This window comes from Bufo gargarizans, chromosome 6, assembly GCF_014858855.1.
Source record: "Bufo gargarizans isolate SCDJY-AF-19 chromosome 6, ASM1485885v1, whole genome shotgun sequence".
Lineage (NCBI taxonomy): Eukaryota > Metazoa > Chordata > Amphibia > Anura > Bufonidae > Bufo > Bufo gargarizans.
In genome coordinates, this window is record NC_058085.1 from 355,948,965 (window position 1) to 355,963,152 (window position 14,188).

At 44.7% G+C, this 14,188-nt stretch overlaps 1 protein-coding gene across 1 annotated transcript in view; it reads left to right on the forward strand.

Moving 5' to 3' along the window:
* KNDC1 (kinase non-catalytic C-lobe domain containing 1) overlaps positions 1-14,188 on the forward strand; it is a 113,087-nt gene that overhangs the window by 36,990 nt on the left and 61,909 nt on the right. The window contains 5 exon segments of the mRNA XM_044298019.1: positions 1,719-1,833; positions 1,984-2,843; positions 8,047-8,161; positions 11,454-11,525; positions 13,794-13,861. Of these exon segments, the coding sequence (XP_044153954.1) occupies positions 1,719-1,833; positions 1,984-2,843; positions 8,047-8,161; positions 11,454-11,525; positions 13,794-13,861 (1,230 nt within the window).

The following is a 14,188-nucleotide window of genomic DNA, read 5'->3' on the forward strand; positions in this document are numbered from 1 at the left end:
TTGAAAAATGCGTATTTGCGTCTTTTAAAACACCACTTGCACACAGATGTTTGCGCAAGTAGCATTTCTACCCCCTCTTTGCCATTTTCCCATATTTATTATTTTTACACCAGTTCTCTGGCATAAAAAAACCACTGATATCAGTTTAGGCACACGGACTGCCGGATGTGGACGCCTCATCATTGCCCCCATTGTCTGATAGATGCGGGTCTGGGACCCGTACCTACAAGGAGAACGGAGCGGAGAAAGTTGAGGAGGGCGCACTGCACATGTGCAGCCGCCCTCCATTAATTTCTATGGAGCCACCGAAAATAGCGCTGTCTCGGCTATTTCCGTCGGCCCCATAGAAATGAATGGGAGCGGTGGCCGCGCATGCACGGTGCGCTCCCATTCACTTAAATGGCAGAGTCGGGGAGCTGCCCCTGGTGGCGGGCGGACATCGGGTAACCTGGGGTCCTCCAGCCACAACCCTCCCCGGCTCCGTTCTCCTTGTAGGTGTGGGACCCGCACCAATCAGACAATGGGGGCATATCCTAGTGATATGCCCCCATTGTCTAAGATGGGATAACCCCTTTAAATGTAACCCTTATGGCAGTGCACGGGGTTGTTATAGACCAACATATGCTGCTGGTCTACGTTAAATTAGGACCTGTGTATTCAGCAACCGTGAGTGAAGCGGGTTCACATAGCTAAAATATCCACAGTAGCGTTAATATTTGCCAGTACTGAGATCCGTCATAGGGTCTCAATACCGGAAAAAAACGCTTCTGTTTTGTCCCCATTCATTGTCAACGGGGACAAAATGGAATGGAATGTTCCAAAATGCATTCGGTTCCGTTCTTATACCGGAGAGCAAACCGCAACATGCTGCGGTTTGCTTTCTGTCATGGGATGCGGAACAAGACTGATCCGTTTTCTCTGTCACATTCTGACACAATAGAAAACGGATCCGTCCCCCATTGACTTTCAAGGAGTTCGTGACGGAAGCGTTTTTGCTGAACCCTACCGGATCCAGCAAAAACGTTAGTGTAAAAGTAGCCTTAGCCATATCCATCTGAGGTCTGTTATCTTAGTTGGGGAATAAAAGTCCTGCACGCAAATTTCCTGTTGCGCCAATGGCCAGGGGTTCGTCAAAGCCTTCCTCGTGGCTGACGGCTGGGTACATAACGATCTGAGCATCGGGTACATTATGCACCTGGCCAACAGCCGCATGTGCCCTGCTGAACTCAACTGTATCATCGTCCTCAGGATAGAGATACAGTTAAATACTCAATACTGTGATGAAGGCAACTTCTGCTGAGGCAGTATTTTGTGCTGCACTACAGTATTGTTGGCCCTGCCTGCTTGTGTTGCCCCACTTTGTGTCATTTTGAACCCACCTACAACATGGGGCCACTTTTAGCTGTCAGCCCCTGTAGCCTTTACTTTAAAAAAAAAAAAATAATTATATGTTATACACACTGCCCCCATCCAAAAATAAAATAAACATTTAAAATTCCTCCAGACAATCCTCTTAATACTATAGTAACTTTACACTCATATTTTTTTTTTTTTTTTTTTTTTATTGTACTGTTGAGAATTTCACTATTTAGCTGTGTTTTTATTAATTTTTTTTTTTTGTGAGGGTTGTGTCTTGTATGTGAAAAATGTATTGATCTGTAGATTTACACATAAAGTATTCATAGTGATCATAGGAAATAAATCTTCTCTGCATACAGAGCATTATATCCCTGTGTGAGGAAAAGATTAATTGCTCCTCCTCATCCGTTTGTCGAAGCCTTTCATCCATCGGCAGAAGAGTGCTCTCCATAGAGTCAGTCACCGCTTTCCAAGGTAAATCTTCTACACTGTTATATGTTAGGTTTTACGTCAGGATGTGTTGACTATCTACTGATGTCACGAACCAGGCATTGTAAAGTAATTAATGATCTTCTTTGTCCAGTCCGGCAATTGAAATGAATATATTTGTATGTTTTGGTGTAGATGGCTGGGAAAGTCTGTGGAAGGGCGTCAACAAAAAGGACAATTGTATGAAAGTTCCCACAACAGAGAAAGCTCCTAGCCGTATCTCGACCATACCAGAAAACTGCTCGGTCAGTCTTACCGGCTTCAGCCTCAGCTCTAACTCTGTGCAAGAAGAAGAGCATCAGAATGGATGGCGAGAGGTGGAGTTCAAACTGGAGAAGCCATGTTCTCCTCCAAACTCGTTTGGACATCATCTCAAGAAAAATAAACGGGAGAGGAGCAAGTCTTCTTCACCCGAAAAGTTTGAGGGCTTTGAAAGGGCAAAGGTTGAAGATGAAATGGCAAAGCTCTCTTTAAAAAGACACAGAAGAAATAAACACTCTTCTTTGGTTAATAATGTCGAAAAACGGTCTCTTTCCCAATCTCCACCCGGTGTAGGACTGGTCACCTTAAAGAGTTGGCCATCTGTACCTAGCTGTTTATCACCGAACGAAGAGCAAGATTCAGGAGATGGACATGGAAACCAGACGAGTCTGCCTGTGCCAAACCATACAAACTGTGTATCCCCTCTTGGACAGTCTAAGTGCCATTCTCAGATTTCTTATGAAAATCTAGTAACAGCTCTCGAACAAGAAAACCAGCACTTTTTCGGTACAGACAGAAATGCAATTTCTAAAAAATATACAACGGTTGAAGATCCTGTTCTAGACTCTATCAGGTTGAATATAAAACAACACAATACAGCCAAGGAAACGTTTGGATCTGCGCCGATTTATCGAGAGGATGTTTTATCTATGTCAAGACACCTTAACAGCCCGGAAACAGATCCTGACTTCTGTGACGGATATGAATCGATTGCTGTAAATGAGAACCAGCGGGTAAAGCTAGACCTCTTTTTGCCAGGCAGATGAGTAAAAAATTAGCAGGGAACATTTTAAGCAGTTTTATTGACAGCTCCTTCTTGTGACTTTTCAATGGATATTCCCATCTGGACATTTGGGACCTAGCCAAGGATAATAAAATACATGTCCGATAGGTGCAGGTTCCACCTCTGGAACCTGCACCTATCTGCAGATCTCTGCCATGAATGGAGAAGTTAGCATACGTGCTCAGCTCTCTCCATTCACTTGTATGGGAGTTCCAAAAATAGCCAAGTTAGGCTACTTTCACACTGGCGCATGTCCCCCCCAGTGCCGTCGAATCAGCCCCTCCATGTCTCCCCACTGCCCCAGTGCCGTCGGATCAGCCCCTCCATGTCTCCCCACTGCCCCAGTGCCGTCGGATCAGCCCCTCCATGTCTCCCCACTGCCCCAGTGCCGTCGGATCAGCCCCTCCATGTCTCCCCAGTGCCGTCGGATCAGCCCCTCCATGTCTCCCCACTGCCATCTGCCCCTCCATGCCATCCATTGCCGGCTGTCCCCTTCAGTGCCATATTTTCAGCGCCAGTGAAATAAAATACTTAACTTTCCTGTAGGGGTGCCGCTTCACAGCTCCTTCCTCTTTTTTTCTCCGCGCGCTGCACTGGCTTACGTGCACTATGACCTGACTATGTGTCAGGATCCACTGCAGCGCGGTACGGGCCGGCGGGTTACCACGGAGCGGTAAGTAATAGTAAGCGCTTCACTCCTGCTCTGTAGTCACATGGCGCAAACAATTTTTTGCATTGAGGATTTTTTTGTGTCGAATTACTCGATTCAATCAAGTAATCGTTTCAGTCCTACAGCAGTCTGTCCATTCAAGCAATTTATTTAACCAAGAGGCATCATTACAGAACGCAACGTTTCGACTCAAACTGGGTCTTTCTCAAGCACCTCGTTCTGTAATGATGTCTCTTGGCAGGGCTGTGGAGTCGGTAGATAAATGCTCCGACTCCGACTCCTCAGTTTTTTGTACTTCCGACTCCGACTCCTCTGTATTTAATATGCAAATGTATTTTATACATTCCTTGAAGGAAAGAAAGAAGTTCTTCTAAGCTCTTCTAGCACAGAGAGGTAGTTGGGCAGAAGCTGCTGCCTTCTCCTTTGTGTGCTGATCTTCTGCTGAAGACAGGGCAGTGGGAGGATCCAAGAAGGGACATTTATTTTAAAACATGATTTCCCTAGAAGAATCCCATAGTCATGTTTAAAGTTTAAGATAACATTCTGAGTTTACACGTTTTATAGCCTTAGCTGAATGACAGCAGTTTTTCCAATGGTTTACAGCAGGGATGTCAAACTCGTGGCCCTCCAGCTGTTGCAAAACTACAACTCCCATCATGCCTGGGCATACTACAGCTATCAGGGAATGATGGGAGTTGTAGTTTTGCAACATCTGGAGGGCCATGAGTTTGACATCCATGGTTTACAGCTTCAGTCTTGAACTATTGACCCTCCATTCCCTTCACTTATACAAGTGTCTCTAGTCCTGCAAAACACATATTTACTTAATCCCTTATCAGTGAAAGGCAGGTAAACCATGGGCATTGTGTTCCCTGTAACATCAGAACACAACACAATGCAAAGTATATGTATTGCCGCTCCTAATTGTGCATTGCGTGCCATATAGTGAAGCATATGAAAAGCATGCTTCTTCACATCACTGAACGCGTTTGTTTTGCGGTTACGTGAGGCACTGCGTGCATTGGCCTTTATTCTTACAGTAGAGAAGTCATTAATTATAACTGTTTATGAATTCGGACATTTAAACTTGCTTTTTTATTTTTTTATTCCAATTTAAATTTAGTAGGAGTCGGAGTCGGTTCATTTTTTGCCGACTCCGACTCCAGGTACCCAAAATTGACTCCGACTCCTCGACTCCGACTCCGACTCCACAGCCCTGTCTCTTGGTTAAATAAACACATCACATTGCTTGAATGGACAGACTGCTGCGATCTTCTATTAGGAACCGCAGCTATTGGACTGTGGATATGCCATAAATGTCCAGATGGGAATACCCTTTTAAAATGAATATCTACCTTTTTTAAATACTTTTTTTTTTTTTTTTTTATATCTAATCTGGTCTAAAAATTCTGTGCAGGTTAATTTATTAATGCATCTTACAGGGATCCATTGTTCAATGACAGATTTAAGGGCTATGTACACCTGCAGACCTTTTTTTTCTTTTTCTTTTTTCTTTTTTGCTGCAATGCACTTATGATGAAAAGAGAAGCAGCTATGTAAATAGTCTTCATTAAAAATGTCCTACTGTTTTGTGTCCACGACTGCAGTGCAGACTTAGGTTTCTCCTTGGTAACGGACATCAAACACAGCTCGTCTAGTCCGATTCTGCAGTTATAAAGCCTTCTGTGTGTGCAAACTTCTTCCTGACATACATTTGGTATAGTATCGGGAAGTAAGGAACAGAAAGGACAGTATGACTGTAGGCTCAGACTACTTAGGGTTTGTTTGTTGTCTGTTACCATAGAGACGCATACATTTCCATAGCAATGACTATTTACAAAGTCGCTTTTTTTTTGTCATACATGCATTACAGCAGAATATAAGGGCTAGAAAGGTGTACATAGCACTTAACTGTTTTTTTGGGGGGGGCTTCCATTATTGATGACCTGTCTTCCCTGGCCCTTGAATTGGAGCGGAGGTGCAGTAACCCAGCATGGCCACTACACCCTGAACTGAGCGTTCTGCTTCTGGCTCCGTTCAGAGTAGTAGTTCCAGTCCATCAGCTGCAGGGAACAGCTGATCGATGGCAGTGCTGAGTGCCTGACCCCACCGATCTGATGGTGCTGACCTGCTGAGGAGCCTGGAAAACTCTTTAAAGGGAATGTGTTTATTATAATTTTGGTGGCCAGCTAAAACCAAATGGCGACATATCCTTTTTTCCCTAACATGATTAGGGGGCAGGACTCTTGCATGAGCTGTTTAGAGATATGCTTTACAGCAGCCATAGACACAATAGACTGAAGGGACCTCCTTGACTTCTATGGAAGAGTTTTCTAGGCATGCTCTGTGACCCGTGCAGAGGTCAATGTGCAAAGAAGGAGTAGGTAAACTGTGACAATTGCCTATTGTGTGCCTGTGAATCCTGTGTTCCCTATATACAAGTACTATCTGTCTTTGTAATCGTGCCTGCGATCATAATGAGATGACTGCTGAAAAGTGATCTGTACAGTCTAAGAAGTTACGCCTATTAGGCTTAACGGACAGTTTGAAACGGCAGGATTTAGGATTTACAAAATAGAGATAGTGACATATTTTTCCTTTTCTATCATCAACAAAGTGTTTTAAAAATAGCTTTAACATAAATATTATAGTTTATTTTCTGAGGACATGCTCCTATTAAGAACCCATGCTGCTAAGATGTGCTATAAGATGAACAGTAAGTGCAGAAGTATAGAGGAAAATCGAGCGATATCGCCCTGATCTACCCCCTGATTTATTTTTTAAAACAATAGGACTGTACATTATCAGCGTTAGTCAGAGGCCGTGATAGATGACATTACAGAACGTGAACAATGCTCTGCATGCAGAACTGTCCCCGCTACTGTGTAGAGCATTGTGTATGTCATCTCTCCATTTACGCTCCTGGCACAAAAGCCGGCTCTTTCATGGCTCGTCTGCATTTTAGCAGGAATTTTAGTGTAAGTTCACACATTACAGATTTGTTGCAAAAAGATTTAAGGCTGTACCTTTTATTTGACTGGGGCTTGCAGAAACCACTTTATGCGAGGGTAGATTTCTACAAACATCTACTGTGTGAGAATACACATTTTGGGGGAAGTTCACACTTGAGATTTGGTGGAAAAGTTTTTTTTTTTTTTTCTCCTAATGTTGGGCTTCTGTTACAGCACCTAAATTATGTTCTGGTGCCATCGTTTTGGCCATTTTGGGACATTTAAGTTACATGTAGAGCCATTTATTTAAAAAAAAAACAAAAAAAAAACCCACACAATCTCTGTGATCCAGATTCTGGTAAAATGTCCTAATTTGGTGCAGAGGGTCATAAGATGTTGTCATATCCTAACTTTTTTCGTAAAAAAAAAATAAAAATCTGAAATGTGAGCACATATACTCCCTAATGGGTAAAGAGGGGTGATGACATGAAGAGATGTTCCTGAATCCTCACCACCACGCAGGGCACTGGCGGCTTAACAGGCTGTGATCTTTCATTCTGGTATCAATTTCGGGTTCCCCCTCTCCCTTACAGTAACACAGAACCAAGATCTAAGGGGGTCATTTACTATCAGTAATACGATTATTAGTGTTGAGCCGAGTTTTCTCATGCTCTGTTGTAGAAAATGAATTTTGCCTGAATGGCGCTAAAAAAAATTAAAATATCATACTTACCGCATCCATTTGATTGAGACGGGCCGGCCGCCGCCATCTTGATTTATGATCTCACACAAAATCCTGTGCGTGGTGACGTATGATGTCACCACGCCAGCCGACGTGATGTCTATATCACGGTCCGCACAAGATTTTTCGCTAGATCTTTACTCAAGATGGCGGCTGGCTCTTTGCGTCAGGTAAGTATAATTTTATTGTAATTTTTTTTTAAATTTTACACTGTATTATTACTGTCAAATACCGCGATCAGCTATGAACGCCGCATCTGATAGGTACATTGACGGGGGTGGCGCAATCGCCAGGCAGTGAAAACTTCATCATTGATTGGTCCTGTCAATCAAAGTGCAGAAGGTGCGGCGGTTGCAGAGAGAGCAGAGCCTCTAGGTGTAACGACAACGCCCCCGTGGCCCCTAGAAGCTCATTTGCATATATTAAAACATTTTTCTCAGCAGTGTGGACACATATTAACATGGGACCAACACAGATGCCTTCAGCTGCCAAGCGCACATGTAACAGGTCAGCCAGGTGTCATAGGGACAAACCTGCTGACAGATGGAATTTCTTTGCCATGCAATTCCACTTCCAAAATCTGGAATGATGGAACTATAGGGTTGTTCTACAGCTGTGTGAAAGCTACCACTCTCAGCATGTCCTGACGTAGAGTAGCTGTCACAATGGGAGTTGTAGTCTCCCAACACCTGGAGAGCTGCTGCTTGCAGACTTACAATGCTTTAATGAAAGTGGAGCCGTAGTGAGCAGCGTTTCACTGCAACGCTTATCCCGTCTTCTCTTTTTATAGTGGGTTTCCTTGAAAGAAATGTTGCTAAACTATGGAAAGCCCTTACAAGAAGACGAGCTGTGGGCGCTGTGCTACGAGTGCTTATATACTCTACAGACGTACGTGGATTATCCAGGTAAAAACGCGTCCGTCTTGTCAGACAATCCAGGTATTTGCTTTTTTTTCTCGCCAAATTTGATTATGTATTGAAATTGCTTTAGTGCGGTATTTGATAATCCAAAAAGTTTGATAATCTGGCTCATTTCCAGCTCATCGATAGAATATTGATGCCATGACTCTCTCCTGAGACTACTGTCTTTTTTTTACATCCTGTTTCACTTGGAAGCGGTGGCGGAGCGTCATAGACTTGCATTGCAGAGTATGGCCTATGTCACCCTATCGTGCACTGTGCACCAGACTGTTCTAGCCAAGACTGTTCTAGCCTGACCCCACCTATGACATGTATCCAAATTTTTTTTACGGTGAAAGTACATTTCTGTAATCAGTGGTAATAATAGTATTTAAAGCTGATCTTAGGTTACCAATTAGGGGTTACCAAAGTGTAGCGTTTACACCCCTCAGAGTTTCCTTGGAGATCTAGCTGCCTGTGCATGGTTCATCTTTATCTTTGGTGGGATTTATTAATATTGTCGATTTATTAAGTTGTTGTCTGGGAATCAGGATATCTGATCGGTAGGGTTCCAGCTCCTCAAAGGGGCCTCCACTCTTGGCCCCTTGCTGTGGCCACTTCCTTGGCATATGACAGTCACGTGGCCTTTATGCAGTTCCGTCTAGTGTTGAGAGAAATTGCGTTTTCAAGTTTGGCGTACAAGGTTCGAGTTATCTGAGAATTCCATTATGGATTCCATAACGGGATTATTAGATAACCCGAACATTGCACGCCGAACTTGAAAATACAAGTTTGCTCATCCCTAGCTCCATCCCATTCAAGTGAATGCAAGTGGGGTGCAGTACCAAGCTCAACCACTAAATTCTGTACGGCGCTGTGCTTGATACGCTATAAAAGGGCCATAGCGATCATCCAAGAGCTGCAGTCCCTTCCAGCAGCTGATCGGACAGGGTGCCTGGAGTTGGACCCCCCCCACCGATCTGATATTGATGACCTATCCTGAGAAAAAGTCCTCCATATTTAAGTCTTGGAAAACCCCTTTAAATTTAGACCGACAGCAGAAACAGTGCCAGATTTATCCCAGTGGCCGGCCTTGTGTAATAGATTTCTTGCATCTTTCTAGACATTTTAGACACTTTACAGCACTCTTTTGCTCCATTCATTAATCTGGCACATTTTATGGCTCGTTTATTAGTTTTTTTGCTGTAAACGGAGCCAGAATTTTCATGCCTTCCCATTGTCACTACACCTCTCTGGAACTACCATAGACTTTAATGGAGAAGGACCCTGTATCTGGGACTACTGCTAAAATGAAATGCAGATCAGGACACCCTCATTCCTGAGTCTGAGAGGACCTTGGCAAAGTCGCCACCTATACTGATTTGACATTTATGACATGTCCGACAGATAATTTTGTGAAAACCTAGGCAAGAGAATATAGGGATTGTGTGTCTGGCCATGCAAAGTGTAGCGGACCTGCCGGCCTGCCCCGCCGGCTGTGTGTGGGATGCAGTCATCCCTTTACCGTGACCCGGGCAGAGAACAAGACCCTCATTACTTCTGGCCTGCAGGAAAATGCTGACAGAGGCCGTTTGTGCCGCTTGCACAAAAGCCTCTTCTTGCTGGCAGAGGATAAAGTAGTTTAGATGTAATTACATACATCAGAACACGCGTCTGGGTCTGGGCTGTGTGGACGCCATTGTCTGCACTTTGGCAGAACCACTATACTGTATTGTCCGGTCACTGGCCTCTGGATCACAAATGAAAACGTCTCGTCAATTCAGCGGCTGCCAATGCGTAGATTTATTTCAATTGGAAAAAAATGTCTATGATATAGATGACGCTGTAAACGATCTGTAATCCAGCACCCAATATACTGGACTAGCCCCTGATTACTAGAGATTCTGGATTATTGCACGGACCCAGTTTCGTTCCTGTGTCTTAGGCAAAGGCTACACGGCGACACTGGTCACCTGACATCGCCGAGTACCTTGGATCCCCTAGAAATGAATGGGATCGCCGCGGCAGTCGCAAGAAATCCAGCCGTGTTAGATTTCATGCGACTGCTGCAGCGATCCCATGCATTTCTATGGGATCGCAGCTACTGAGCGATCCTGACTGCGACAGGTGTCACGTGACCAGTGTCGCCCTTGCCTTACACATTTGACTGCTTCCATACAGGCCGTCGCCCAGCTTTCCCTGAGAATCGCTGCATACAGAGTTAAAACTGACTCTCAGGACTCTAGGAACGCTGGATGACTTCCAATATTTTGGACATAATTGGGCTTTTTGGTGCCAAACCGCACTGTAGGTCACTGGGGCATCCGGTTTCAGCAAAGGCCTTTCTCGTTGGAACTAAAGTTATACTTACTTTCCAACCACATTTGTCGATCCACCTATTTTTCAAAATCCCTGCTTGATTTCATTGAATAGGAACTTCCATTGTATACTCCCAGTAGATACCAATCTGTCCTGGTTAGGTGATGGACACACAGGTCAAGGACTGAAAGACATACCTGTCCCCGTTCCAGCAATACTTTTCTGCAATCTGTTGGGGATGCAACCCCTTGCCATCGCCACAGGGTGGTAATGGGCCTTTTTAAACCATGCGGAGACCTCCTGACCTCTGTCTGTGTATCACTTGCCATTTTTGACCCTGGTTTTGACCTTTGGGTTCTTCCCTTGCCTTTCGTCATTCAACTTGCAAGGTTTCACCGTTCCAAAAGCTGTAGTAAGAATGATCGTTGAGCAAACAGCTGCTCCTCCTGACTCGCCCCATATACATTAGCACGCTTGGCCAAAATAAGCGCTTAAGAAAGGAGAAAGCCAGTGTCACTTCTGGACACATTAGGCCGAACCCTCTGTTCTCAAAACCCCATATTGTTTGGCGGCTTCTGCTCTCACAGTGAGGGTTGTAGCAGGATTAGGATCCAGATTCTTCTGAGACTCCACCGGTGATGCATGTGAAGGTGGGTACTTATACCCCATTCACATGCCCTGTGAATTTGCCATAAAGTTTATGTAAAAAAAATATATATAAAAAGTGCAGTGCCCTACTGTAACACCCGTTTGCCCTGGTACCTGTTTGCCCATTAAATGTCCCCTGCAGTAAATGGCACCTACCGTAGAGGAGATGACACCTCCCATAAGGAGAGTAGTAGAAATGTGCCACCAGCAGCCAGTGTCCGTGTGTCATACAGGAAACGAATAGTGCAACCGCTGTGTCTACATTTGTGATAGTTTGGTCATAGTCATTCGAGGGTTAAACAAAAAGCTGATGTTGTGCCTTATTTTGCAGCCATTCTGAGTCTGGAGTCGGTGTTCATTGACCAGTGTGGAGAAGTCCTCTTTGTTACTCATCAGAATGAAGGTAAGGTGACTCATGGAGGTGCGAGATTATTTCGTGCTGTGCCGCTGCACATGAAAGTAGTTAAATAACCTCATTACACGGTGAAGCGGGGGAGGCTCACCCGGGCGGGCGTGTTTTTTTTGTTTTCTTTCCTCTTTTGTAACCATGTAAAGAAATTTTTGTGTGACAAATAGCAAATTAAAACAACTTTTCTTTAGGTGCAGTCGGCCTCTGAGCCTTAAAGGGGGTTCCCACTTATAAGTGATTGATTGCTGGGGCTCTTAGTGATCACAAGTATGGAGGTTTGCAAGTGACTACTCTCTACTGTCTTCTATAAGGCTGTCGGAGATGCATCTCTGTCGGACCCATAGAAGTGAATGGAACGCTGGTCACACATATGCTCCAGCACTTCATTTGTCAGCAGTCGGACCTCCTATGGATAAGGCACAAGTGTTCTGTCTACAGGAAACCCCTTTAGACTACCTGCACAAGGGATTTCCTTGCAGATTTCTGTGCATTTCTGCACCCAAACCGCACCAAAACCTGTAATTTTCTAATTGCGGAATTAGGGGTATTCCCATCTTAGACAATGGGGGCATATCGCTAGGTTCCCGCACCTATATCGATAACAGAGCGGGGAGCACTGTGGCTGGGGGACCCCAGATTTCCCGAGGTCTGTCCACCACCAAGCGCTAATCCCCGCCTCTCCCATAGAAGCGAATAGGAGCATGCCGCTCATGCGCGACCCATGCTCCCATTCATTTCTATAGGGCAGACGGACGGCCATAGCCAAGCCAGCGCTCGGCTATTTTCGGCGGCCCCATAGAAATGGATGGAGGGCGGCTGCGCATGCGCAGTGCGCTCTCCTTCACTTTCGGGGCTCCGTTCTTGGTATAGGTGCGGGTCCCAGCACCTATAAGACAATGGGGGCATATCCTAGCGATATGCCCCCATTGTCTGAAATGAGAAAACCCTTTTTAATGTGGATTTGCCACAGATCTCGCCCTTAGAAAAGCTGCACGGCAGGTCAATATCCTCGCTGAAAAAAATCTGCTAAGTGTACATGAGATTTGTCGAAATTTGTACATTTTGCAGATACTGTTCTACTCTACGTTATTTTGCAGGCGCGTGGCACTGTCAGGTGAATGCTTGGTTTGGGCAAAGTATACATGTGTTCTCAATAGGTAAAAGGGGTAAGCTGCTACCAGACACATCTGGCGGTGGTTTAACTCCACTGAGGATAAAAGGATCAGGCATTGAAATTCAACATGCCCAACCCTTCTTTCCGCCATACCCTGGTCGGCTAGTCCTACTGACTTTACTCTAATAGGTATTTATTCAGAGGAGAGTATTAAAACACGCTGACAATACCACGCTGAGTAGGGACCTGACTACGTCAGTGAATATTACTCCAATGGGCTTTTAACTGAAGATGAATTTAGATAGGCCGACTGAGCTGCCAATTGTCGGGAAGGAAGCGTTCCTTCACAACAGTCGGCTGCTCGGTCAGTGAAGGAGACCTCACATTTACATGAACGCTCTCCTTCACTGTATGAGGACGGGGAATCGCTATAGCCATCCCTCGTCCTCATGCCGAATCATGGCTTCTGAGCAGCAGATCGCCGTTTAGACCGCACAATCTGCTGCCCAGAAACTATGATCAGTGGTGCCTGCATGAACGACCGGATCACCAGAAGAACTCGTTCATTGGGGGATCGGCGGCACATTCAGACAGGCAGATGATCGGGAACGGTTGTCTAAATGCACCTTTATACAGGAATAGATGAGCTGCATGCAGGCTCTAAGGGCTCATGCACACAAATGTATTTTCTTTCTGTGTCAGTACAATTAAAAAAAAAAATATTTGCGAACCGTATGTGGAACCATTAATTTCTATGGGTCCGCAAAAAAAACAAAAACCGGAAGTTACTCCGTGTGCATTCTGTTTCCGTATATCCGTTCCACAAGAAATAGAACATGTCCTATTATTGTCCGCATTACGGACAAGTATAGGACTGTTCTATTAGGGGCCAGATGTTCTGTTCTTCAAAATACGGATTGCACACAGACGTCATCCGTATTATTTGCAGATACGTTTTTGCGGACCGCAATCGTGTGCATGAGCCCTAATACACAGCAATTAGCAATTCACTTTGTTCACATGCACTACACTGCATTATGCATAGAACAAAATGGGTCTGGTAGTTTTTTTTTCTCCCAAGTTTTTTCCCTACTTTTTGTATTTAATTTTCTTAATTTAACTTAATTTGTCTTTTTTCCTTCTTTCAGAGCCTTATGATGCGTTTTGCGTACCACCTGAACATGACCCTGATGGTGATGGATCTGGGACAGAAAAGGTAGAACATGAAATTAATGTAAGACGAAGCTACAGGAAAGCTTTACCGCTCTGGTGGAAACGTCTTATTGCTCGGTGCAAGTTAGAACCCAGCAGAGAATTCAGTTCACTTTAAGTAACAGTGTGCCGACATCTGGCACACAGCTGCATCTGTTTTCCTGGCTGCTAAATATAATCTCCATAGAGATGCTGGAGCCTTGTGTATCTGCCATGGTCAGGGTTAACATCGCTGTGAGCCCCTCCTAGGGCGCTGGCATTTCCACCCAACATTTAATTTTCATTGGGCAAGCTGTGCCAGAAGTGAGATGAAAAAACAAATGTGTCAGAC